The 25,428-nt window shown below is 37.6% G+C and overlaps 1 protein-coding gene across 1 annotated transcript in view; it reads left to right on the top strand.

Moving 5' to 3' along the window:
* Positions 1-1,967: 1,967 nt before the first annotated feature.
* The window catches only part of MS3_00002092 (uncharacterized protein), a gene marked incomplete at both ends in the record, with an annotated part of 34,604 nt that continues 11,143 nt past the window's right edge, over positions 1,968-25,428 (top strand). Inside the window, 18 exons of the mRNA XM_035731151.2 lie at positions 1,968-2,099; positions 2,985-3,263; positions 3,299-3,470; positions 3,508-3,645; positions 4,465-4,750; positions 8,869-9,098; positions 10,018-10,349; positions 11,433-11,553; positions 11,899-12,031; positions 13,421-13,669; positions 14,529-14,613; positions 17,351-17,588; positions 18,455-18,579; positions 22,221-22,369; positions 23,005-23,077; positions 23,836-23,997; positions 24,610-24,676; positions 25,234-25,324. Of these exons, the coding sequence (XP_035588244.2) occupies positions 1,968-2,099; positions 2,985-3,263; positions 3,299-3,470; positions 3,508-3,645; positions 4,465-4,750; positions 8,869-9,098; positions 10,018-10,349; positions 11,433-11,553; positions 11,899-12,031; positions 13,421-13,669; positions 14,529-14,613; positions 17,351-17,588; positions 18,455-18,579; positions 22,221-22,369; positions 23,005-23,077; positions 23,836-23,997; positions 24,610-24,676; positions 25,234-25,324 (3,062 nt within the window). The remainder of the gene's footprint in view (positions 2,100-2,984; positions 3,264-3,298; positions 3,471-3,507; positions 3,646-4,464; positions 4,751-8,868; positions 9,099-10,017; positions 10,350-11,432; positions 11,554-11,898; positions 12,032-13,420; positions 13,670-14,528; positions 14,614-17,350; positions 17,589-18,454; positions 18,580-22,220; positions 22,370-23,004; positions 23,078-23,835; positions 23,998-24,609; positions 24,677-25,233; positions 25,325-25,428) is intronic.

Below are 25,428 nucleotides of genomic sequence, written 5' to 3'. Positions count from 1 at the left end.
ACCCGAGTAGTATCACAGCCCTCACACATATCAAATAAGATTTGTGTGGCTCATTTGTATTTGGTGCCTCCTTGTACCAGTATCTAAGTGTTAAAATAAATGAATAAACTTTGTGACACATCCGTAGTATGGATCGTCTAATCATCCCGGGACATGATCGACTCAGTGTCATGAATAAGTTCTACAAGCTTTCTCACCTAGGTGTTCAAGCAGCCGTCATTCTCATAGAGGAACGATTTTACTATCTAGATATGAATAAAAGCCTCAGGTGATGGGTGCGTCACCAGTGCTCTCTCACAAGCTCGCTTCGGACACATCCATATCGATTGGCAGGATCCTTAAGAGATCCCCATCGATACTCTTATCTCATGACGAGTGTGAATTGTTTCACACGATGAGTATGGCCAGTGCTTAGAAAGGATGCTACTGCTGAAAAAGTGGCCCATGCCTTTATCAAACAATGGGTGGCAAACTTACAACACAATACTTCGACTTACAGAGAAGTTCTTAGGTCCTTCGTCTTCTATCATGAATGTGGATCTAAACTCTCACTTGAGGCGGCTTACAAATTCAGTGCACTCAGTTAAACCTGCTTCCACACGACATCAATCACGTGATGACTTCATCCAGTAAAATGTGTTCGGAATGTCAATTTCTATATGCACCCCCTAAATGGACCCATTAAGTTGTTCACCTCGAACCCAAGTACTATACCGTCAGTAGGAACGGAACTGATGACAACATCAGCATCGACTGTCTAAAAGCTGCTTACATAGAAGGGAACCTCTTCACTATGAATGAATGATCTTTTCTGCGGAAGAGTCAAATAGCAAGCTTCCTTACGATGTTCCAGTACGTTTAACTGGAACTTTGGAGTTATTGATTGTAACGGCTGATGTAGATTTTTATATTCCCTTTGAAGTCAGTACAGTTTGACAGGGTTGACTGCTTGAAAATGGTTCAAGAAATTTATATTCGTCCAACGCCATATTTTTGGCGTTGAGAAATGTAGTGCGGTAAGCGGAACTCAAGAGGGAAGATTTCATCAAACAGCTTATTGAGAGAAAGCGCTAGTAGTTTTCAGTCAGCAGTAGTTCTTGGATCTCGGCCTTTTATCGAGTGTCTGAAGTGCCGTATGGTACATCACATGGTTAGCAGCACCTGGCAAAAATTCTACACACCCTTCCAACCGTCTCGAAAAGGATACTGAGGATTTCTAGTTGTTGTCTACCGATTTTCATAACACCTCAGTAACCGTTGGGCCAGGGATTTTTCTAAAGCAATAGAATGCCCGGATCCGGTGTGTTTTGAGAGCTTTGATCTTACTGTACATAATTTGGATGCTTTGATGAAGACACTTGTCACCTTAGTGAAATCTCATCTGTGGTATTGCAGCTGGATAACGTGTATGGAAACTTGACTGTATGATAAAACCATTAACCACATGACTAGCTTACTTATATAACTCAATCCGGTCTATTCTACTCTGGGAGCCACGCTTTCTAGATTTATTAGTTTATGAAGAGAACAGAAAAATCCTAGCGTAAAAGTCATGGTTAAAAGTAAAGAATGTGAAGGAAAAGTGACATAACCAGGCTGCCTTTGCTGTTGGTTCTATTCAGTTAATTGATTAATCAGGTTTAGTAACTCTGACCCCCAGTTAAATATTTGGATGCTTGGCGACTGCTTTTAGGAGAATAAGAGACTTATTCTCCCTTAGTCCAGTGTTACATCACTAAATGTACAATATTACATACCCAAGTGTCTGAGAAAGCAAGGAGGATTTCGGTGTGTGTAATTCTATGTTATTAGTGCGTATGTCTCATTCATCGTAAATTACACTTAAGGTATCGTGAGTTAATAAGTCTTACCAAATCCCTTAATCTGAGAGCATCTGTATGTTTATTCGTCACAGCGATTCCCGAAATACACGGGTGTTGGACTATTCCTACGGATTCTACATACATATGTCTTGCAGGAAAGAACTGAGTTATACAGGTGTAAAGACCGTTTACTTATGTTACCTAGATGATAAACAAGGAAAAAGTGATGAAGTTTGGAATAAACAATGCCTTTGGTTGGAAACAGAGGTTACAGCGGTAACTGAATGTAGAAAAGTTTCATATGTCCCATACAGAAATATCGCCACGATGTTTGGCTAAGTGCTTGCAGATATCAGTCCCCGTTGAATAATATGAGTATGCGTGTTGAAGATGGCACAGGTATTCAGTGTTTGACAACGCTTTTACCAGCAACACCTAATATAATTCGTACCCACCAAGAGAAATTAAAAGACAGAGTCGAGGAGATCGGAAGAGTGTATTTGGCGATAACCAATATATCGGAATTCTCTGATCTAATCTGGCTAGCGATTGCGGTAGATCTTGAGCACAGCGTTACCACACGTGATATGGTGCGGATGCATGACCGAGTGCCTTCAGCTAGATGAGTCCACTAAAACATATGGTCAGCATCCGATGTCGAAAACTTACAGAGCTATTTATTTTGGGGATTTATTTACCGCTACAGTGTCAAGGGTCTAAACCTGATATGTCCTCATTTTTACTGTCTCCAAAAACAGGGAATGCACGAATAAACTATGGGAAATCTCAAAAGTCAAGAAAAACATCACATGTCAGCTGACTATTAGTTTTCTCATCGAATCGTGGACGAATGTGACTTATAATCTCAACACATGATTGAAATTCCATCAGTTGACACTTTCAAAAGAGAATTTCGTCAACTTAAGGATCATCACTGTCAAGACTCACATAAACTACTCGGCTTCCTATCCTTTCAGAACTGAAACTGAAAGCTGTTTACATTGTGGCGCTTCACATCACTTCATGCCCTATAAGTCAATAGGTCGATAACTGAAAGTCAAACCATGAAAGAGTGGTTGAGAACTTATTTGGTTTGAATATGGATGCCCATGGTCTTATGAGGATCATCTGAGAGAGAATGGTTCACTATTCTCATTTAAGAATATTGAAGTTAATGTTGGACGTCGGTCGTCGGGTTGTGTTTTCCGTTGTGAACGCTACACCTGCGTGGTAGTGTTCGAGTTACAGCCATATACAAACTTAAAATCCCTAAAAATGGTCGATATTGAGTTAAATGAAACCAGTTACAATAAGGTGACTGCAGTTACCAATGGCGACTTGTCAAAAGGAGATTCTTTGAGCAAGTCGGAAGATGTTCAAGATGAAACGCCTTACACAGTTAAGATAATTCCAACCCATTCAGATCCTTTCGAGTTACAAGTAATAAGTGCTAATAAAATTTCACTATTGTTAAGGTGAGCTCTTTTGAGCTCGTTCAAGAAATTCATCGTGTGTTAATGGATCGAGAAGAAACATGCAGTTGCACTTGCTTTTCTTTGGTTCTAAACGGTCAGACACTAGATATGTTTGCAGAGTTAAAGTCAGTCGATGGTTTGGCTGATGGCGTCGAACTGAAAGTTGTGGAAGGTAGTCAATGATTGTGTTTACTAAGCTCCTATTTTAGAGCGCTATAGTGTTCGTGAAGCCAAAAATCATGTTCGACATATCCATGATCTCCTTCATTCAGTCGAGCCTAACGATGCATACGCAGGTAGAGAACAGATGTCCCTATCATTTGTCAATTCAGTAGCGGGAGAGCTAGGTAAATTTGGTCAAATTTCACTTTTGACTGTGATATTCGCTATATCAATGCTGCCTCATTTTGTCTTTACTCACCAACGGGTCTACTAAATGACTCTGTAATAAAAGTCGATTAACTGCTCATGAAGATTCACTGGTTCCTAAAGTTGACTTATAAGTCGATATCATGGTGAGAATCAACGAGTGTAAGTCATTTGTCAGCTTCTTTATCGACTGACTACACACTGCGATTTCTACACCGAGGACCGATATGTTTCCTTTATCAGATGTTTGTCTTTGCGATCGGTCTACATATTGCTTTTGTGCTGTGTGGATTTTATAAAGAGTACGCACTGGGCGGTTAAAATAATCAGTACTTTACCAAGTTTACGTGCAAATGGGGCATCATCTCACAGCAACTTCCAGTTTTTGTACTTTAGACTTAGTTGAGAAATAATAAACATGCCATATCAATCGCTACAAACTTTGGTAGAGGTCGAATCATTTGTATTAACCCGTGTTAAGGTTTATACGCTTTTGTGGTAGTGTTAACTTATGCAGGTTTGAAGCTGCCAAGTGGTAGGTTTCGAATACTAGCACTGCATTTGGTATTAGAAGGTTCTACACAAAACGGTACATAATTACTGGCTACTTTGATCAGTAACTCATCCTCATATTTACATTATTCACACTGTATTTATTAGATCATCATACCGTCTTAGCAATTTGAACAATGTATATGTAAAATGGGGTGAAACTTTGAATGATAAGTCTAAACTGGAGATGCATTTATCATGAAAGTCTTAGGATTAACTCATTTAATTCTTTATTTTCTCTTCAGAACGCAAACATTTCCCTACTCGGTTAGATATGCGCATTGATTTCATACCACCTGAATATGTTATGCCCGGTTTTGGTGCAAACACCAACCTCCCATTATTGCCTTTACATCCTTTGGATCGTGATGGAAAGCCAGTTAAGTGCGTTCGCCAACTTAATTATAGTAATTGGAACCCTCCACCACCTGCAAGACGACTCTTAGGAGATCTGATTTATTTATTTTTTCATACGTTAGAGGACAAAAAGTACCATATAACTGCTTGTCCCAGAGGATTTTATGTAAATATGTAAGCCAAAATATCGTTAATTTTTGCACATTTTCATATCCAGTGTGTATATGTTTTATGTCTTTACTTGGTGCTTTCATTATTAATTTGTATTATTGAACATCCCAACTGTTCTTAACAAAGTTGGTATTACAACTAAGCTAATATGAAAATATTGTATATCGGGGTCGGAAATATAACTAGGATTCTTACTTGCAAGTCGCTTTTCTCTCCAGATACTGACAAGTTCCATCTCTGTCCTGTATGCGTATAAAACATGGATTTTAAAGATGAGAAGTACACGTAAATTACGTTAATGCATTAGTCACTAGGGAAACGTCAGATGAGGGATGAGAAGTCGATTGGTCAGGTTCAAAATCATATGCGTAATTTGTTGTAATACTATCTACACGTGATCAGCCTCTATACATATGTTAAATAGTTTATAAATAACCCAAAAATATTAGATTCAGTCAAACGATCTATCAGTCTGTGATGTCATTGACTATTATCGGTCGTACTATTAGGTATAGATGTGGTAAGAGTCCTAATCTCAGTTGCATTCTTTAGGCTTTAGTGGGGCCCTTTATTTTGTCATCATTTAGATCGATGTTGTCGACGGGCATTCCACTTTAGTGGTCCGAGATCTGACTCCAATTAGACCATACGAATGATTGCTATCGAAATGTATATGTCGCCTATCCTCGTATATAATCATCGACTTAAATCGCGTTAGTCAATAACGGAATTAAATAAGTCAAATAACGAGAATAGACTTATGAATACATATATTTTGTATATGAAGCGAATGGAATAGAGCGAAGCGAAACGATGCGCAGTGGAGATGGCGAGTAAGCCAACTCCCTTTTAATCAAGCGTTAATCAATATTTATAGTTACACAAAAATAAGTTACAGACATGTGATGAGTAATGGGATAGGAAGTTAGCACACACCTACGCGCTCATATAAAAACAGTCAAGATTGATAAGCAAATAATTAACAAGGTCAGGATGTGACTCAAGTAGAATGAGTAGGTTGGCCTATCCGAAAGCCAGAATGAGTTATATAGGTTTAATATAATAACCTAGTGACAGGTTCATTTTTTATCGAAATCCTGACCTTAATTTATTACGTACTTACTATTCCACTTGATCAGTTTGGTTTTTGTCGTTTTCAATCCTAAAGATTGTTGTTAATGCATTATCGACTTTTTGTCTATTTCGTATGTTTATCCTGATGTTGAAAAGTGGTAACACTAATCGATGTATATTTATTCTGGTACCTGTGTGTTTTTGTGTCTGATGCTGACGACAACTAGGCAATACATTTTGTTGCATAGTCAGTGCAGTACGCGGTGCTGACTAGTGTTGGTAACGGATGGAAGAAATGTAGGGGCGGTCAAACCAAAACGTGGCATCAATGCTTGAAGTTACTAACTTGTAGTCTGAGCCATGTTGGTAGATGAAGACTACTTCAGTCAGTCAGCTACAACGTAGGACCAGGCACATATATGCATCGGTCCAAGTTGCCATACCGCATTAGCACAGCAAGATGAACACCGGATTCATAGGAGTGGTTAGGTCAAAGGTGGTAATATATAGGAGAAAGATTGCATATAAGGATACAGTACAGGAAGAAAGAATTAGTTCGTACAAAGAAAGATATGAAGTGATTTTAATCTCCTAGTTTAAGGGAAGGCAGAGAGTGTATACACCGACGCCATTGTGATCGATTCTGAGCCATGTCACCAAGAGTCTCCAACCATTGGTTACGATCGTCACGCGGACCCCAAGCAAGTAGTCTGCATCTACCAACATGGCTCAGACTAGAGGTTAGTGTCTTCAAGCACTGACGCCACGTTTTGGTTTGGCCGCCCCTAATTCTCTTCCAACCATCTCTAACACCCTTTAGCATTGCACGTCGTGGTAATCGGTGTTCAGGCATACGTAACACGCCCAACCATCTTAGTCGATGAAGATTAACAACCTCATCAACTGATTTACCATAATTACCTAATACCCTGCGTCTAACCTCACTATTACTTACCCGGTGATCCCAACAGACGCCAGCAATATTTCTAAGGCATCTGTGGTCAAATACTAGTAGCTTACGGGTGTCTTCTACTCTTAAAGGCCATGTTTCGCTGCCGTAAAGTAAAACAGAATGGACTGCCGCGCAGTATACTCGTCCTTTTATTGATAGACGTATATCTCGCCTTCGCCAAAGGTCACGTAAATTGGCAAAGGCCAAACGAGCTTTTCGAATCCGTGCTGAGATTTCGTCCGATACCAACCCATTAGGGCTGATCAGACTTCCAAGATAAATGAAGTTGTCAACGCTTTCGACTACTTCACTCCCTATCCTTAGTTCAGGTGTTAACGCAGACCAGTCCTGAAGCAACAACTTGCATTTAGAGGGAGAGAAGCGCATTCTAAACATTCTGGCATTGTTGCTCAGTGCTACCAGAAGACTCTGCATTTTGTCAGCGTCTTCACCAAACAGGACTATATCATCTGCGTATTCTAAGTCGATAAGTGAACCTCCTGGTAGGAGATCAATACCCGAAAATTCAGTGGACGAGAACGTTGTTTCCATCAGTAAGTCTATGATGAAGTTAAACAGAAATTGAGAAAGTGGACAGCCTTGACGGACACCACTTGAGGTTGCAAAAGTAGATGACAGTTCGCCATAAGCTCTGACTCGACTAGTAGTATTCGAGTAAAGAGCCTTCACAAGGTTTATGTACTTCTGGGGTACACCTTTCAATGACAGACACTACCACAGAATCTCGCGGTCTACCGAGTCAAATGCTGCTTTTAAGTCAAGAAAGACCACCATTGTCGGACGCCGATAAGTATGCCTATGTTCTAGAACCTGACGAATGGTGAATATGTGGTCGATGCAGCCACGACCAGGTCTGAAGGCAGCTTGATTCTCTCGTGTTTGCAGTTTACGAGTCTTAGTTAGGCGTCTGATAATTATCGAGGTTAGTATTTTAGATATTATATTAGTTAAACTAATCCCTCTATGGTTGTCACAGGATGATTTCGGCCCTTTCTTATATATTGGGACGATAAATGATTGCGACCAGTCAGATAGAATAACGTCTAACTCCCAGATCTTAGCTAAAATATTAGTCAACCTAATCGCTAAAATTGAACCACCATCCTTAAAGACTTCTGGAGCCAATCCATCTGAACCAGCTGCCCTTCCTTGTTTCAGATTAACTATAGCCTTTTGAACTTCTGCTAGAGTTGGGGGACCTACTTCAATGTTCCATTCACACTGAGAATGGAGGGTAGTTGTAGAGTAGCTGAAGGCCAGTTGAACTGTTCCCTAAAGTGTTCCGCCCATTGTTCTAAACGTCTGGACTGAGAGCGGATGAGGGTGTCGTCTTTTTCCGAAATAGTCTGACTTACACTTGACTTATTAATTCCAGTTTCTTTTATTAGTCTGTAGAGCTGTCTTGTGTTCCCTGTAGCCGCCGCCTTTTCCATCTCTTTTGCTTTCGTTGAAGACTACTTAGTCGGGGTCCGTGCGACTATTGTAACCAGTGGTTGGAGACTCTTGGTGACATGGCTCAGAACCGATCACAGCGGCATTGGTGTATACACTCTTCGTCTTTCCTTAAACTAGGAGATGAAAATCGCTTTATACCTTTCTTTCTACGAACTAATTCTTTCTCCCTGTATTATATCCTCATACAATCTTTTATATATTACTGTCATTGAAGTAACTAGTTATGTGAATTTGGTAACCATCTTGCTGTGCTAATGAGGTGTAGCAGCTTGGATCGATGCATATATGCCCGGTCCTACATTGTAGCTGACTGAAAGCATTGTCATTTAAGTTTTGGTCTAATTAAGTGTGGAATCTGTTCTAAACCATTAAGGATATAATCCGTGCTTTAAACATGCTTAAACAAAATATAATTTTACTTCTGTGATCAAAACGTTTGATGTAGGAAGATCCCAGTAATCGAATAGGTTTTGACGGATTTGCGCAAATTCAATGGCTAAAATCCAACAAAATGTTTTTTGTTGAGTCTTTTTCTGAACTTTTTGAATGATATTAATTTTGCAACTATTTTACTTGGTTAAATACTTCGTGTGAAATGTAATTTGATTTCCTATTTTAGGTCCACGGATGATCAGTTTAATCCCCACCCCATACAACATGCTTATGTGGCACATTCTCTGATCGATCTCCTGCGTCAACTTAGCCCAGGATTCAAGCGCAATTTTGAGTCCCTTTTAAAAAATCGAGCTGCTAAACATCCATTTGAACGTGTTCCGACTCCGTATCAAGTTCATTCCTGGTTAGCGCCACTAGTTGAACATTCCCCAGATTCTGTAAGAAAAGAAGAAGGTATGTTCAAGTGAATTTGTCTAAATTCTCATTTTCAAAGCTTAGTTTTTTTGTCTCCCTATCCTCTCTGACTTGAATATGAAAAGACGTTTTAATAATAGATCATACAATTAATACACTTGTTAGTCAGGTCGTCTCACCGAGGAATGTTCTAGTATATCTATCATAAACCAATGCAAATGATCCAGTTTTGTGACTACCTAAAAGACAATGAACTATATTACTATTTCACTACACTAGATTTATTTATTTATAACAGTAATTTCGCTACAAATAAACCATAAGGCGATCGGCTACACGAACTTCAAACAATATTTTGGAGAAATAGAGGAGAAAGTATTGTATTCAACAAGTGAATAAACGAGGATAGTGTTTAGCAAAAAACTAAATTAAAATTACCAAGGTATATCTTCTTCAGTTAAGAAGGTTCATCTTCCTCTTATGAATCATATATATATTTGACAGCTATGATGGTATTTCTTTTTGCATTAGCTTGAGTCAAAGGGCAAACTCCAGTTACGTTACTTGTTGATCATATAGTAATGGCAACTTTTCTTGTCAACACAATTCCATCTCCTTTGAAACAACCTTGTTTGATAAGTGAAAGTTAAGATATGTCCTAACTACTCACTTCTTACTGTTCCTGGTTTGGGTAATTTTTCAGCCTTTCACATGTGAAAGCGAAGGATATTTAGTGAAACTGGAACTACAAACAATGGAAACAGTTCGAAGTTGCTCACTAAAATAAATCATTAGTAATTTAGCACCACAAGAGACTATATTTGACGTACCTTCGTCCTTTCACAATGTTCAATAGTAAGCAGCTCTCTCGGTGTTTTAATAATCGAATATCCTTGTATCCTTAATTGTATTTAGAAATATTTTTATACATTTGTTTTAAAATTTGCTGGATAAATAGCGTTTTCTTCTCGCATGGCGTGCGAAGAAAATTTGCCCGGTCAAACTAGGGACTGGAACGAAGAGCTACAAGTTACGCGTGAACTTCCACAGACACGTCTTACAGAGCGGCTACTTAGAGATCGTGCTATTTTCAAATCAAACAGTGATTTTGTTGCTGCAGCAACTCGTGCTGCTGTTAGCGTAGTAAATGGAGATATTATGGCTATTAACCCAGGAGAAACACGTAAACAACAAATGTTTATATGGAATAATATGTTTTTCTCACTTGGATTTGATGTTAAAGATCATTACAAACATTTCGGCGGTGAATATGCCGCATATGCTGCCACAGTAAGTTCATCTTGGTCATTGAACTCCTTTATTTTACACTGAATGTGATTTTATTACGTTTGACTTCTCTTCGTTTTATGCATTCCTATGAATATACTGAAATTAAATTTTAATCGGTAATCATCTAATGAGAAAGTACTGTTACATTCTTAACTGCTTTGCAGTTTGATTGAGCTATACAGTAAACACAATAAAATAAATGAAAGTTTCACCAACGATTAATTCTCAGTGTTTTGTCTTCCTCACTTTGATTGCTACTATTTTTTCCGATTCCTTTGCTATCCATAATGCCAATGCTATCTCATGCTAATATAGTATAGTAACTTAAATCAACGCAAATTCGTTTGAGGTTGTTCATTGATTATGATTGACCTTACTTTGCGAAATTCGCCGATATCCACACCCGCTTGATCAGAACTTAGAATTTAATTATGTTATGACAGGACATCAATATAAGGCGAGTTTTAAGTATGGAAATACTTTGATCCAGTTTCGAGGTAACTGTAACTTGAAAATTCATGTAATTTGTTGAGAATTTGGTCCCAATTTAATACTGCAGTGTGTGCTACTAACGTCAACAGATATAAATAGTATGTATCGTCAATCGGAAGTGAAATGTCGGAAGGTTAAGAAGATCGAAGAAAAGAGGACGAGAACAGGATGATTGGTGTGGAAACGAAGGAACAATAAAGTCTGAGACGATTGACTGATAGTTTGCAAATGAAGTATTTACTGTATGGTCCTCAGATTTTACTAAGAGATTCTGTGATTATATAATTCAAATACATTCGATTGTCCCCACTTGTGTTCTCGTTCAATTCAATACCGTCTCATTTCTATACGAACCAAAAAGTATTTGGACCTTTGTTTAGCTATACGCTGTAACTTCAGAGCATAATACTTCTCTTAATCCTAAATGACAAGTCAGTGGTCCAGAAAATATAACTTAGCTAGTTACAAAAATCAGTATCTAATTGCATTCGGATTTATAAAATTGGTCATCAATAGTTGTCTTACATATCGATTATCTCTTTTTTCCTCCAAAAGTATGTATAAGTCCTAATTCTTTTTTTATCATTTTAGTCTAGTGATTTGTGTGGAGTACGTGCATATTCGATGCTAGATCAACCTGGACTGTATACTCTTGGGACAGCTATTATTGATTACCGTGGTTTTCGCGTTACCGCTCAAACAATCATACCAGGTGAGACTAACAGTTTTCTGTATAACTTTCGATTGTTAGGCTGAGAAAATGGGTTTCAGCCACCACTTAGAATAATTTGGTAAGACAATTTGAAAGGCTCCAATAATATCCTCATAATCCAGAATTTACATTTTTCACAAATCCTTAACCTTTCTTATCGCTGCATCTGAAACATGTACATCATATAAACTCACGTTATCTGTTTGTACGTATTTGATAACTTCATCTTCAGAGTTCTTGCAAACACAAAGTAAAATTAAACAGTGCTCGATATCTAATACTGTATGATTATTCTCTCTTTCAATTATCGCGTCGTGTATGAAGGTCATCCTTTTTTTTCTGTAGGTATTTTGGAGAAAGAACAAGAACAGTTAGTTGTTTATGGTTCAATTGATTTTGGTAAGACAGTGCTCACCGATAAACGTTATGAAGAGTTATTGTCTAAAACGGCTAAACAATTGAAAATCAAGCCACACAAGTAAGTTTTGTACTTTGTTCATCTAACTGTATAGTTTCATCTCATAAAAAATGAGTGTGTTTATTCTGCATTAATAAAATTGTGGTTAGCTTGCGGATAAATTGCCAACCGGATACTATTTAAAGCTAGAGTTTATCAAAGAGCAATGATCTTAACACTGAAACAGCGAATGCAGTTAAGAAACAAGGTCGACTGACGAATGTAAAGTTTTAAAGAATACTAAAAATTGAAACTACTTGTAGGCTAAAGAATGTGTATATCAATTGATTTTGACTCAAGACATGCATTCCTATGAACCTTGACAACAGCCCGCTGAGGTGACCACAGATTACTCAGTTTTTATTAATAAATACTAATTTCCTGTCCTTTATTGATAACAACGAGTGAACTTTTTTTTTCTAATTCGTATTCTGGTTGACTGTCACCACTTCTAATTTGCAAATTTTCTGTTTCAAGGTTATGTTTTACTGTGTCTACGGAGACTCCCCATTCCAGTCATTTTTCATAGAAAAGCATACCTTTTTTGTACTCCCCTTAATCTTAGATTTTATCATTCAACGATTATCGTCGAAGCGTTGTGTGTGGCAGTTGCCTTAAAATTGAGTGCACGGTAAATTCCATTCGCACTAGAGTAATCTCGGTCGCTTTTGGTTGGCATATTAGCGCAGACTCGACCGACCCAAATTTCAAGATCCAGAACAGCTACTCATGTGATCTACCTTGGTATACAGATTTATGTTCTACCAATATATATTTGGGATAGGAACTAGCATGAAGTCTACAAACATGTCTTATTGCTTCATTTATTGTTTCAATTTCTAGCGTTTCGACAGGTGTTTTAGAAAAAATATATCTAAACTACGGCCGAACTCTGTAATCAGATAGTTTACATTGCATATAAATAATAACTAATAGACCGTTGTAAATGAAAATGAAATATAGATGGCCTCATGTTATACATCCACAACGTCGCATTACTTTAATCACTAAACGTTAAGGTTTCTGATATTTCATGTTGAAACTAATTCCAGTTTCAAAGGGATCTTCACTAACCACCTATTTACAAAAACCTAAAACAATATATTACTTAAAATCATAGTTGGAGCATGAAGGGTTCTTATTTTATTGGTTTTGGAGCTATGCAATGCACATTTCAGTATTTATTTTTCGATAAAGAAATCTTTCTCAAACTTTATTTTATGTCTAGTTTAGATAATCCCACTTAGTCAATCTTACAGATTACTTATAGTCCTCCTCTGTAGTCTTTAGTTTGGTCTGTTTAAAGTAGTGTTAATAACGGATAATAACAATAATACTGGCATAATTATGTTATTTGTTTTGTTTAGTTTATTTTAAGTGCTTTTTAAAATTCATTAATTAAATTAACAGGGTTGTCAATCAGTCAGGTGATGCAATACAGTTATATTCATCTGTGGATTGTAAAGGAATTGTTGGAAATGATAATCGAACTTATATTCTGGATTTACTACGTACTTTCCCACCAGATCTAAACTATTTAGATAATGGTAGTGATATACGACCTCAATTGTCTCCTGAATTGGTGAAATTAGGTTATCCTTATCAACACCGACATATGTTGGCGACTTTAAGACAAGAGTTGATCGAGGCATTTTTTGAGTAAGACTATATTTATCTATTTATGTCTGGTAACTACACACATAACACTCCTTTAAAAATCATTATTTATTATGGGTTTTGGTGCTAAGCTGATTGACGCGTAAATATCGTGTTGCCGTCATGTACTCGCCATGATGTTTCTTAACATCTGTTTGTTAAGAGTAGAATACTGGTTTTCCTTTCTTGTCTTGACCTGCTATTGAAGATAATTAATACAGGAATCTATTGCTTTGTAACAGCTAGGTGGTTGAACCAAGCTACTTGCAATGTAGTTTCTATCCTTGATGCTCTATTAACTAGATCACTGGAGTGTGGTCCCCTAATGAGACCATTTGCTTCCGTTTGGGCAGTCGAACAGTACCTCAGTCCTCACACAAGTCAAATGATTTGTTGGGCGTATATATATTTGGTGCCTCCTTGTACCAATGTTTATTTGCTTAAGTAATAAATAAATAGGATTAGGTTTCCAACTTGTAGTTTTTTGCATCTCGTAAAACTCAGACATGAAGTGATTACAGATTAGTTAGTATCTTGCTAACGAACTAACCATACCTTATTGGTAAATTCACTTTTGTATTGGTTATTTGAGTCCTCTCATTGATGTTTAGGATTGCAATTCATCTATCTCTTATTGGCATATGTGCATCTTATGCGGATCGCCTCGATATTGCCTTAACACACAAGTATTGTAAGCAAATATAGATGGTGCCTAGCAGTGGAATGCAGAACGCGTTTCGTCCTATTTCGGAATCGTTAGCTGAATGTCACTTAGTGGTTTTCCCGTGAAAAGTACATTGACTACCATATTCCTTTCATCAGGTTTTAACTGCTTTTTTTTTCGATTTCTCGCTGTACATAGCCATCGTTATGAAAAGTTTCTACGTCTGGCTGCTCTAGAGATTCAAAAGGGTAAATCTTCCTTAAAAGGTGAATGTGATGATCAGGTAAGAAGCATCTACATTTTCACATTTTTTCAGTTATACATGTTTCATTTTTCCTTTTGCTATTTTACGTTGATTGACATTTATTTCAAGTCTTACATTATTTATCATCCATTAATCGGTCGTTTTGATGACCACCCCAAATGCCTTTGTACGACCGAGGGTGGGGAGAGTCCGCTCACCCTCTCGAAATGCTCTCACATGACCACGAGTATACAGCCACTGTCAGGGAAGTCATACTCAATGCCTTCTCGCGGCAGGGGTGTTTACGAAATTGAGAGGAAGAAAAGCGAATGTCCGCGTCTTAACTGGATTGGCGGATACGGAGCATTCACCATGGAACTGCATCTCTTCACGTCGCTCCACTGCCCTGTGGATCAGACCTTCAGGTCGAAGGTTCCAGAAGTGGCCCCCTAAGTAAACCACCCGCTTCGGTCTGGGCACCCAGGCAGTATCACAGCCCATACACAAATCAAGTGACTTGTGTGGCGCATATTTATTCGGTGCCCCTTTGTACCAATATTTAATTTGTACCAAATTAAACCAACGAGAAAGTCCTCATTCGTCACTGAATTTATCAACCATACGCAATGAAATCAAATCAGTTTTGTTATTAGAGTTTAGTATTAGTTTATACAAGATTACGTTGTTGCATTCTTTTATAAGGCAAGGAAAATAGTTAGCCATTTGCAACATAGGACCGGGCATATATGCATCGATCCAAGCTGCTACACCTCATTAGCACAGCAAGATGGTTACCAAATTCACATAACTAGTTACTTCAATGACAGTAATATATAAAAGATTATGTATGAGGATATAATACAGGGAGAAAGAATTAGTTCGTAGAAAGAAAGGTATAAAACGATTTTCATCTCCTAGTTTAAGGGAAGGCAGAGAGTGTATACACCGACGCCATTGTGATCGATTCTGAGCCATGTCACCAAGAGTCTCCAACCATTGGTTACGATCGTCACGCGGACCCCAAGCAAGTAGTCTACATCTACCAACATGGCTCAGACTAGAGGTTAGTGTCTTCAAGCACTGATGCCACGTTTTGGTTTGGCCGCCCCTAAATTTCTTCCATCCGTTTCCAACACTAGTCACCATTGCGCGTCGTGGTAATCGGTGTTCAGGCATACGTCGTGACACGTGGTCGAACCATCTTAGTCGATGAAAATTTACAGCCTCATCGACTGATTTACCATCATTCCCTAATAATTCGTGTCAAACCTCACTTCTTAGCAGATGTGAGCAATATTTCTAAGGCGCCTGTGGCCAAATACTAGTAGCTTACAAGTATCTTCTACACTTAATGGCCACGTTTCACATCCATAAAGTAAAACAAAACGAACTGCCGCGTAGTATACTCATCCCTTAATTGGTAGACGCATATCTCGCCTTCTCCATAGGTCACGTAAGTTGGCAAAAACCAAATGAGCCTTTTGAATCCGTGTTGAGATTTCGTCAGACACCAATGCATTTGGGCTAATCAGACTTCCAAGATAAGTGTTGTCGACGCGTTCGACTACTTCACTCCCTATCCTTAGTTCAGTTGTTGACGCAGGTCAGTCTTGGAGCAACAACTTGCATTTGGAGAGGGAGAAGAGCACCCCAAACATCCTGGTATTGTTGCTCAGTGATACCAAAAAGCTCTGTATTTTATCAGCGTCTTCACCAAACAGGACAACGTCATCTGCGTATTCTAAGTCGATAAGTGGACTTCCTGGTAGGAAATCAATGCCCAGAAATTCAGTGGACGAGAACGTTGTTTCCAGCAGTAAGTCTATGATGAAGTTGAACAAATATAGAGATAGTGGACAGTCTTGCAGGTCACTACTTGAGTTTGCGGAATCAGATGACAGCTCTCCATAAGCTCTGACTCGACTGGTGGTGTCGAAGTAAAAATCCTTCACAAGGTTTATGTACTTCTGAGGTACGCCTTCCAATGACAGACACTGCCAGAGAACCTCTTGGTCTGCAGAGTCAAGAAAGAGCACCGTTGTCAGATGCCGATCAGCATGCCTATGTTATAGAACCTAACGAATGGTGAATACTTGGTTGATGCGGTGACAATCGGGTCTGAAGCTAGCCTGATTTACTGTGTTTGCATTTCACGAATCTTTGTTAGGCGCCTGATAGTTATTGAGGCTATTATTTTAGATGCTATGTTAAACTAGTCCCTGTATGGTTATCACAGAATGATTTTGACCCTTTATTATATATTGGGACAATTAGTGATTATCTCGGTTGTTCCTGTAATCTAATCTACTTTTGACTGTCTTGTCACTGAGTTCAACTCTAGTGGGTCTTAATGTAGTTTTTCTGCGTCCAGTGAGGCACAAGCAAATATGTGCTCGTATTAGAGCATGATCAGAATCTAAACATGCGCTCCAGAACAATCGACAGTCTTCTATCGAGCTTCTCCGTCGTATCTAACTATCTTAACAACAATGTTTGGTCATTTTTCTCCTCGTATGATTCCTCGTTTTGCTTCGAATACCCATCTCAGTTTTTAATGAACTAAGCTATTTCAAACTCTTCTTTTCTGATCTCTTTACTCTGTATATCACTTTAAACTTCTTGCAGCTGACAGGAAATTTTAAAACAATTAGATTCGATGCATCTTGTTATTTTTGTTTAGTCAGATCAGTTTTGTTGTCTCATTTATGATTTTCTTTTAAATGCAATTCATATTACTCATGTTTACATGAATTATATTTTTTTGTATGTATTATAGGATGCTGCTAGTGTGCAAAATGGACAAGCTAACTGTTCAAACACTAATGATGATCCCTTATCTCCCAAAGATAGTCTAATTACAACCAAACACCAAATAGACCACCATGATGTTACTGGACACTCCAGTAATGCTTTGAACTCAGGGATTGGGACAATAAAGTCTCCAAGCAAGAATCAATCAGATGATTTAAGCCTGATGAAAAGATTACTAGAAGATGATCAAGACACACAAAAAAGTGATTTGACTTTCATTGATTTTTATTATCTCTGTTTTAACTCTTTTATCTTGAATACAAATTTTCGCAGGCAAAAGGGTGTATATTTCTTAAGCTTGGGTATACTTTTTTGTTTTGATGAAATTGTGTAACTACGTTTGAAACAGTGGAGGGAGGGGGAGGACTTACGGGGTTTATTATATCCAAAGTTCACTAGTCATCACGGAGGATTGGATGCGTGTTTTTTGTATTTGAGACTAACGTTTCAACAGCCCTCATTCAAAACCCTCGACACGGAGCCTAACCTAGGATTTAATAACCTATCAGTATACTCCCGACTTCAATAGTTCTTAGTCCCTGAACAAAATTAAGTTCAATTTCAGTAGTATGTAGTAAATAAAACAAGCGGCTTTCAGTCAGTAGGTTTCAAATATGAATTATGACACATCTAAATCGGTTTGAGCAGCCGGATAATAACATTGCTAATAAATTATTCTCAATAGTTCAGTGGAGATTTTCTTATTTCTAACTAGAAAATGCTTCCCATTACAAAGATATGAAAATGTACTGAAACTATCCATAACCGCTACTTTGATGAATTGGTAATCGGTTTAGCCTATCGTGTCTAATAAGTTCATCCATATAATCTGGAACTTGTTTTTCAAATTTTCACATGTTCAGAACAGCCAGCTAAATTAAGGTTCAAAGACAAAAAAATGCATTGACAGTAACATTTTTTATCTCAACGTTAAGCTTTTCTATCAGTTCTGTTTAAATAAAGCATTGCAGTTGTTATTCACCGGTTTTCAGTATTGTTTCTTCATTTTAACTTGTTATTTAAACGCCTGTAATTTTTCTTTGATATTTTAACTCTTATTTTTGTTCAGATGACGTAATTCGAGAAGCTATCCGCAAGGCAGCAGCAGCTGTCGGTTCTCTGAGTACAGATCGTTTTGAGCTTACATTCAATCCTGATATTTATCAGAAATTTGTCAAATTTTGTGATTCAGAAGTAAGCATTTTTGTGACACTCAAGTTACATTTCCTGTGTGTAGATTATGTTGAAGCATGTATTAATTAATCAATCTGTTGAACTTTACGTTAGTTGTAAATGGAAATATGTTGTTTATTCGTCATCAATAAATGGGTGGTGCTATCGGGGATTTAAACAGCTAAATTTCAACTGGTAGTTTTGTAACTAATTATTTGAAATTTATAAATTTGCATAGTAATTTGTACAATATTTCTCACTTGTACAATTTTTTTACTACTAATCCTGTAAAATGTTTCGAATGAACTATATGCCTAGTGAAAGTTTCCTTTCGCCTGTTACTCCTCGTGAAGGAGCATAGGCCGCTCACCAGTATTCTCCATCCAACCCTGTCCTGGTCAATCCTTTCCAGCTCTTTCCAGTTGTTCTTCATCCTTTCCATATCTGCTTCTATTTCTCGACGTAGCCTTCCACTTTAACGTTTCCCTTCAGGATTACAAGTTAGGGCTTGCCTCGTGATGCAGTTTGGTGATTTTCTCAATGTATGTCCTACTCAACTCAATCATCGTTTCCTAATTTCCTCTTCAGCAGGAAGCTGGTTTGTCCTCTCCTACAGTAGACTGTTGTTGATGGTATCCGTCCAATGGACGTTGAGTATCTTGTATAGACAACCATTTATAAATACTTGTACCTTCTTGATTGTGGTTGTTGTAGTTCTCCAAGTTCCAGCTCCGTACAGTAGAACTGCCTTGGTGTTATTGGTACTGAAGATTGTGACTTTGATATTGGTTGAAAGTTGTTTTGAGTTCCATATGTTCTTCAATTGTAGGAATGCGGCCATTGCTGTGCAAATCCTCACCTTTACGTCTGCACCTGAACCTCCTTGTTAATCGATGATGCTTTCCAGGTATGTGAAGGATTCTACATCTTCCAAAGTTTCGCCGTCAAGAGTGATTGGATTGCTGTTCTCTGTTTTGAATTTGAGGACCTTGGTTTTCCCCTCGTGTATGTTGAGGCCTACTGATGCAGACTGCTGCTACACTGGCTGTCTTTATCTGCATCTGTTCGTGTGTATGCGATAGGAGGGCTAGGTCATCTGCGAAGTCCAAATAGTCTAACTGGTTCTGAGCTGTCCATTGTATGCCGTGTTTTCCCTCAGATGTCGAGGTCTTCATAATCCAGTCGACCACCAGAAGAAAGAGGAAAGGTGAGAGTAGAAAACCTTGTCCTTACTTGGAATGCATCTGTCAGCTGTCCTCCATGCACGACATTGCACTGTAGTCCGTCGTATGAACTTCGGATAATGTTGAAAATCTTCTCAAGAACTCCATAATGTGGAAGAAGTTTCCATAACGTTCTCCTATCTACACTGTCAAATGCCTTTTCATAATCAATGAAGTTGATGTATAGTGACGAATTCCACTCAACTGATTGTTCGACGATGATCCGTAGTGTTGCAGTTTGGTCTGTGCACGTTCGACCCTTACGGAATCCAGCTTGTTGATCTCGAAGTTGGGCGTTTACTGCATCTTTCATCCGATTCAGCAACACTCTGTTGAAGACCTTCCCTGGTATTGACAGTGGTGTAATGCTTCTGTAGTTTTCACATTTGCTCAGATCTCCTTTCTTTGGAATCTTGATGAGGTGTCCTTCTTTCCAGTCCATCAGCACTTGTTCCTCCTCCCAAATCTTTTTGAATAGAATGTAAATCATGTTTGTAGTTACTTCGATGTCTGACTTCAGTGCTTCAGCTGGTATGTTGTCGGGTCCTGCTGCTTCCCCGTTCTTGATTTGTCTGACGGCCATTCTGGTTTCTTCCTTTGTTGGTGGGTTGACGTCTATGGGAAGACCTGTGTGTGCTGCTTCGATGTCCGGTGGATTGGTTGGAGCCGGTCTATTCAGGAGTTCCTCGAAGTACTCTACCCATCTGTTCCGCTGTTGTTGAATTTCAGTGATTGGCTTGCCTTCTTTTTTTTTGACTGGTCTCTCTGGTTTACTGTATTTTCCTGCTAGTTTCTTCGTTGTATCGTGAAGCTGTTTTATATTTCCTTCTCTTGCGGCGTTTTCCGCCGTCGTTGCTAGTTCTTCCATGTATTTCTGCTTGTTGGCACTAATATTCCCCTTCACTTGCTTGTTTGCTTCTATGTACTTAGCTAGTGCTTAGACTTTTTCTGCTCGTGTTCGGCTGTTGTTAATTGCTGCCTTCTTGTTTTTCCTTCCTTTGGTCCTGTCCAGTGTTTCTATAGAGGTCCATTCCTTATGATGATGCTTCTTGAGACCCAGAATCTCCTGACACGTTGAAGTTACTGCTTCTTTGATACCTTACCAGTTGTTCTCCATAGTAGTTTCTTCTTCTTTCAGTAGATCCCGTAAGGCTTGGAACCTGTTGTTGAGAGTTCTCTTGAATTCATTGAGTTTGTCAGTATCTCTAATGAAGGCAATATTGAACCTTTGTAGGGCTGTTTGTCCAGTTCTTTTTTTAGCTTCAGCTATGTCAGCTCCTCTCCTGGTTCTTACATCTTCCATTGTCCTTCGGAATTTTTTATTGATGCAAATATGATCTATCTGGTTCTCTGTGGTGTGGTCCGGTGAGATCCATGTAGCTTTGTGTATACGTTTGTGTGGAAATATTGTGCCTCTTATGACCAATTTGTTGAATGCACACAGATTTACAAATATTTCTTCATTTTCGTTTCTCTCTCCCAGTCAATCCATGTCGTCCTATGATATTTTCATATCCGGTGTTGTCTATTCTGACTTTGGCGTTTAGATATCCCATCAGAGTGGTGAGGGCCTTTCTTGGGCACTTCCGTATGACTGATTACAGCCTATCGTAGAACTGATGTTTATCGTCGCCGTTGCTATCATTGGTGGGTGCATAACACTGGATAATACTGTGATCTCCCCCTTTGTTTTGAATGAGGCTTTGATGATTCTGGATCAGTGAGATTCCCATCCTACAAGTGCATTTCGTGATACTTGGACAGCATTAGAGCGACTCCCTGAGTGTGTAGAGCATTTTCCTCTTCGTGACCGGAGTATAGCAGCATCTCTCCCTTATTTAGCCTTTGTTGTTCAGCTGGGGTTGAATGGGTTTCGCTGATTCCCAGTACTGCCAAGTTGTATCTCCTCATTTCCGTTGCTATTTGATTGGTCTTCCCGGTCTCCCACATTGTTCGGACGTTCCATGTACTTATAAAAATTGTTGCTCTGGTTGTTAGGAGTGGCATCGGCTTAGTGGCTTTTGAAGGAACTCGGCTTTCACCATGAGGCGTCATAGTTCTTCTAAATGAAGACCTTCTAACTCCTAGGGCAGAGTTAAAATGGTTTGAATTATTTTTTCTGGTTAACGTTTTTTTAGCGAGTTAGTTTTCTACGGCATGGGGTCGCTAACCCCGTACACAACCCTCCTCCTTTACCCGGGCTTGGGACCGGCAGTAACTCTAGAAGAGCTACAGGCTGAGTTTTCATTTATATTCCCAGCTGTTAATATATCATGTAATAATTAACTCATTCATGTCACTTACTTCACTGAATGGCCTTTAATCCTTCGTGTATTCATATCAGCCGCCAGTTGGTCAGTGTTTGTTTTTCGGAATTCACTTTTTTTGATTAAATTTCTATACATGTCTCAGACAGAAATGTACTCTTCTGCATTTTAGGAACAATCACTAACAGTTGATCAAGAACTAGTATGCAGTGCTTGCGAATTTCTGGTTTTAAAACAAATTCCAGCATTTGTTAGAGACGCATTAAATTTGTGCATCACTCCTCAAGATGGTAGAGCTCTGATAGAGTTAATGCATCAGCGGTAAGTTAAGTGGTGTTAATATTTGACCACCTAGTTTTTATTACTATATGAGAGTTTTGGATCATGATTAGGAATTCTAGTTTGTTTGCATAAAATATTCTATGTCCTAATGGTCGTCTTAAATTGAAAAAAAGGATATTGGTAGATTTGCCTTCACAGTAAAGAAATAGTCTCGTTTATGATAAGTTACTAGTCTCGTTATCTGAGAGTTTTGTTGAAAAATGACATGACTATTTAGCTGTAGACTTTGATAGCCTTATTTTATTTTCATAACAGAACATACTTTAAAAGGTCTTGTGCAGCATTTATTGTAATCAATTAAAGAACATTTTAATGACTACTTAATTTTACAATATAATTAACTTATTTAATGCATTTGCAGTGAATCTTTAGGTTTAACAAACGTTGCGGTATATGACATCATTATTTTTGTTAACAGTGCAATATGATTAACAGGCTATTCAGATGATTGATGTTGACTGCAGCCATATGATTTTTACTTTTATGTTGTCTTATCCAGAAACCGTTTAAATTACACTACAGATTGCATTATGTTAACTGAAATAAATTTCCAAAATGCTTGAATAAGCTGTTCTATTCTAGAATAATTCTCCTTGTTTCTTTTTCTTTTGTAGTGGCATTAATGTGCGTTATTTGAATCGTGTAATCGAATCAGTCAGTATTCACCAGTCGTTAGGTTATCTCAAAGTGAGCATATACACCCGTCCATATCTTAAATATTAGTGTACAGAACAAGAATATCATATTATCATGTTTTTAATTCGGTTCTTTTCTTATTATTATTATTCACGTAGTTGCATATTGCGAATTTTGATACTCATCTCTTTTGCTATGCTTTTTTGTGCTTACAATCATCCATGTTCGTTTGTTAGATGTTAATTATTCCCTTGTAAACTGGAATTCTTTGTTCAGGTGGAAAAATTGAGTTGGCTAAGTTACCAATTGGTAATTAAATTTCACACCTGTTCTTTGACTGTCAATGATATTCATACGGACGAGTCTGTACATCATAATGCTCTGACAAACTATAATTTTTATGTAGATCGAGTTTTGGGAATTTACAAAATACTTCGCTAGACTAACATATAATTAATTATGATTTTACTTGTCATAAATGTGTTTATTTGAAGTGTTATCGAAAAATGTAAAATCTTCAGTAGTTTTTGTTGTAGTGAAGATAAGTTTGCTTGTAAATTCACTACAATAAATAAGTTCATGAACTTATGATCCAGACGTACTTTTCCTTACCAGATTAGATTTCAATGGGAGTGGGTTGGCATCACAATTTCCTAGGGTAGTTACTGTTTTATGTTTATTGTCAAGATGTTCAGTATTGTTCACTTGTTATGTCACTGTTGTTCATTCTCATTTTTCTTAACTTAATGTTGTGCAACAGGTTACATTAACCGTTTTATTGTATGTTTATGTTCCCTTGTTTTATCTAGAAAATGGCTATTTGCGAAGTTTTGTTACGGTCTGCAAAACATTTATTTAAAACATATCTTCAAGATGTTGATCCTATGCTTCTTTCTGTTGGGGTTGCTCATTTTCTCAACTGTTTTCTAACAGCATGTCCTAATCTTACACCGTTACTTGGGATTGATGAGGTGAGTATATTTGTTTAATTGAATTAAGATAATTGTGCGCGTACTTGCATTCAGTTAACTGTGTGTGTGTGTGTGTGCTATTACATGTAATCCTGTTCTGCTTAGCAAATGTATTAAATAGTGCTTTATTAATTACTTGTTAATATGATGAGATTTAATAGTTCCATAATTAATTTGTAATCGTTTTGATTATCTAATTGTTAATAGTTTGACTGAAATTTGATCCCTCTTAGTTGGAGTATCTACATCCTGTGTGGATTGCCTCAATATAGCCATTATGGCACAAGTTTATGTGAAATAGGTTGTATGTGGTTAGCAGTGTAATCCAGCGCGCGCGTTTCATACAGCTAACGAGTTCCAAATAGGACGAAACGTGCGTCTTGGATTCCACTTTTCGCCACATCCAATCTATTTTATATAAAAAATTCTGCATCTTAATAAGCAATTTTGAATTATCATTACTATTTTTAATATTATTTTCGAATATATGCGTTCAACGGTCAATTATTTTCGTTAATCTAATGCTATGCTACACTCTATGATATTGTATCTTCTAAATCGGTAATTTGACACAAATGATTTTATTTCGTTCTTTTTTTACTTCAATGGTAGCAAGTCCTCAAACTGAATCGTAATAAAAAGAATAAGAAGAAATTGAAAAATCTTCGTGAATCACCAGGTTTGTTTGTATTGAGTTTCATAAAGTTGTATTTCATATACACTATATGGTAATCTCAAATTATAGACAATTGGTATTACAATTATCACGTAACAAAATTCAGTATTAGTGAACAGTGACTTTTCATTACGTATACATATACTTCTATATTGCCACCTTTACGTGCTATCAGTAACATTATAAACTGTATGGTTATTTGTGTCTCCACAGTCTAATCGATGGATTTGTGTATAAATACCCTAAAGCAGTTGTATTACATCATAATGTATTGTGTTGCTGGAATTTCGACAATTAATGCTCTCCTTAACTTTGTAGTTCTACACTTAAATGTGAGCTAGCTTACGAAAATCCACAAATTGTTTTTCAGTTTGAGTATATCCAACTTCTATACGTTTAAATTGTTGGAATGTATATTTAACATTGTACTTATATTTAATCTGTGATTTAATAGAAAATTATTCATTCTATGTATACTTTATACAGAAAATAAATAATTGAGTTTGTTTAACATGGTGTTTCTAGCAATTTTTTATTGTTTTATTTCTTTCACTTAACAGAAGAAATGGCATGGCTTAATGAAACACATTCCAGTTTATGGTCTGAAATAATTAAAGAAGCTAAGGAATATTATCATTATCAAATAACTGCGTAAGTTAATCGTTCTAGTCAGAAACGACTACAATTTCGACTTAGTCAGTTAGCCAGCCATGGATTCTTGAAGTAAAATTTCTTAAGGCGACGTACAATCTAAG

This window comes from Schistosoma haematobium, chromosome 1 (assembly GCF_000699445.3).
Source record: "Schistosoma haematobium chromosome 1, whole genome shotgun sequence".
NCBI classification, from domain to species: domain Eukaryota; kingdom Metazoa; phylum Platyhelminthes; class Trematoda; order Strigeidida; family Schistosomatidae; genus Schistosoma; species Schistosoma haematobium.
This window is presented reverse-complemented; position numbering and strand designations above follow the sequence as displayed.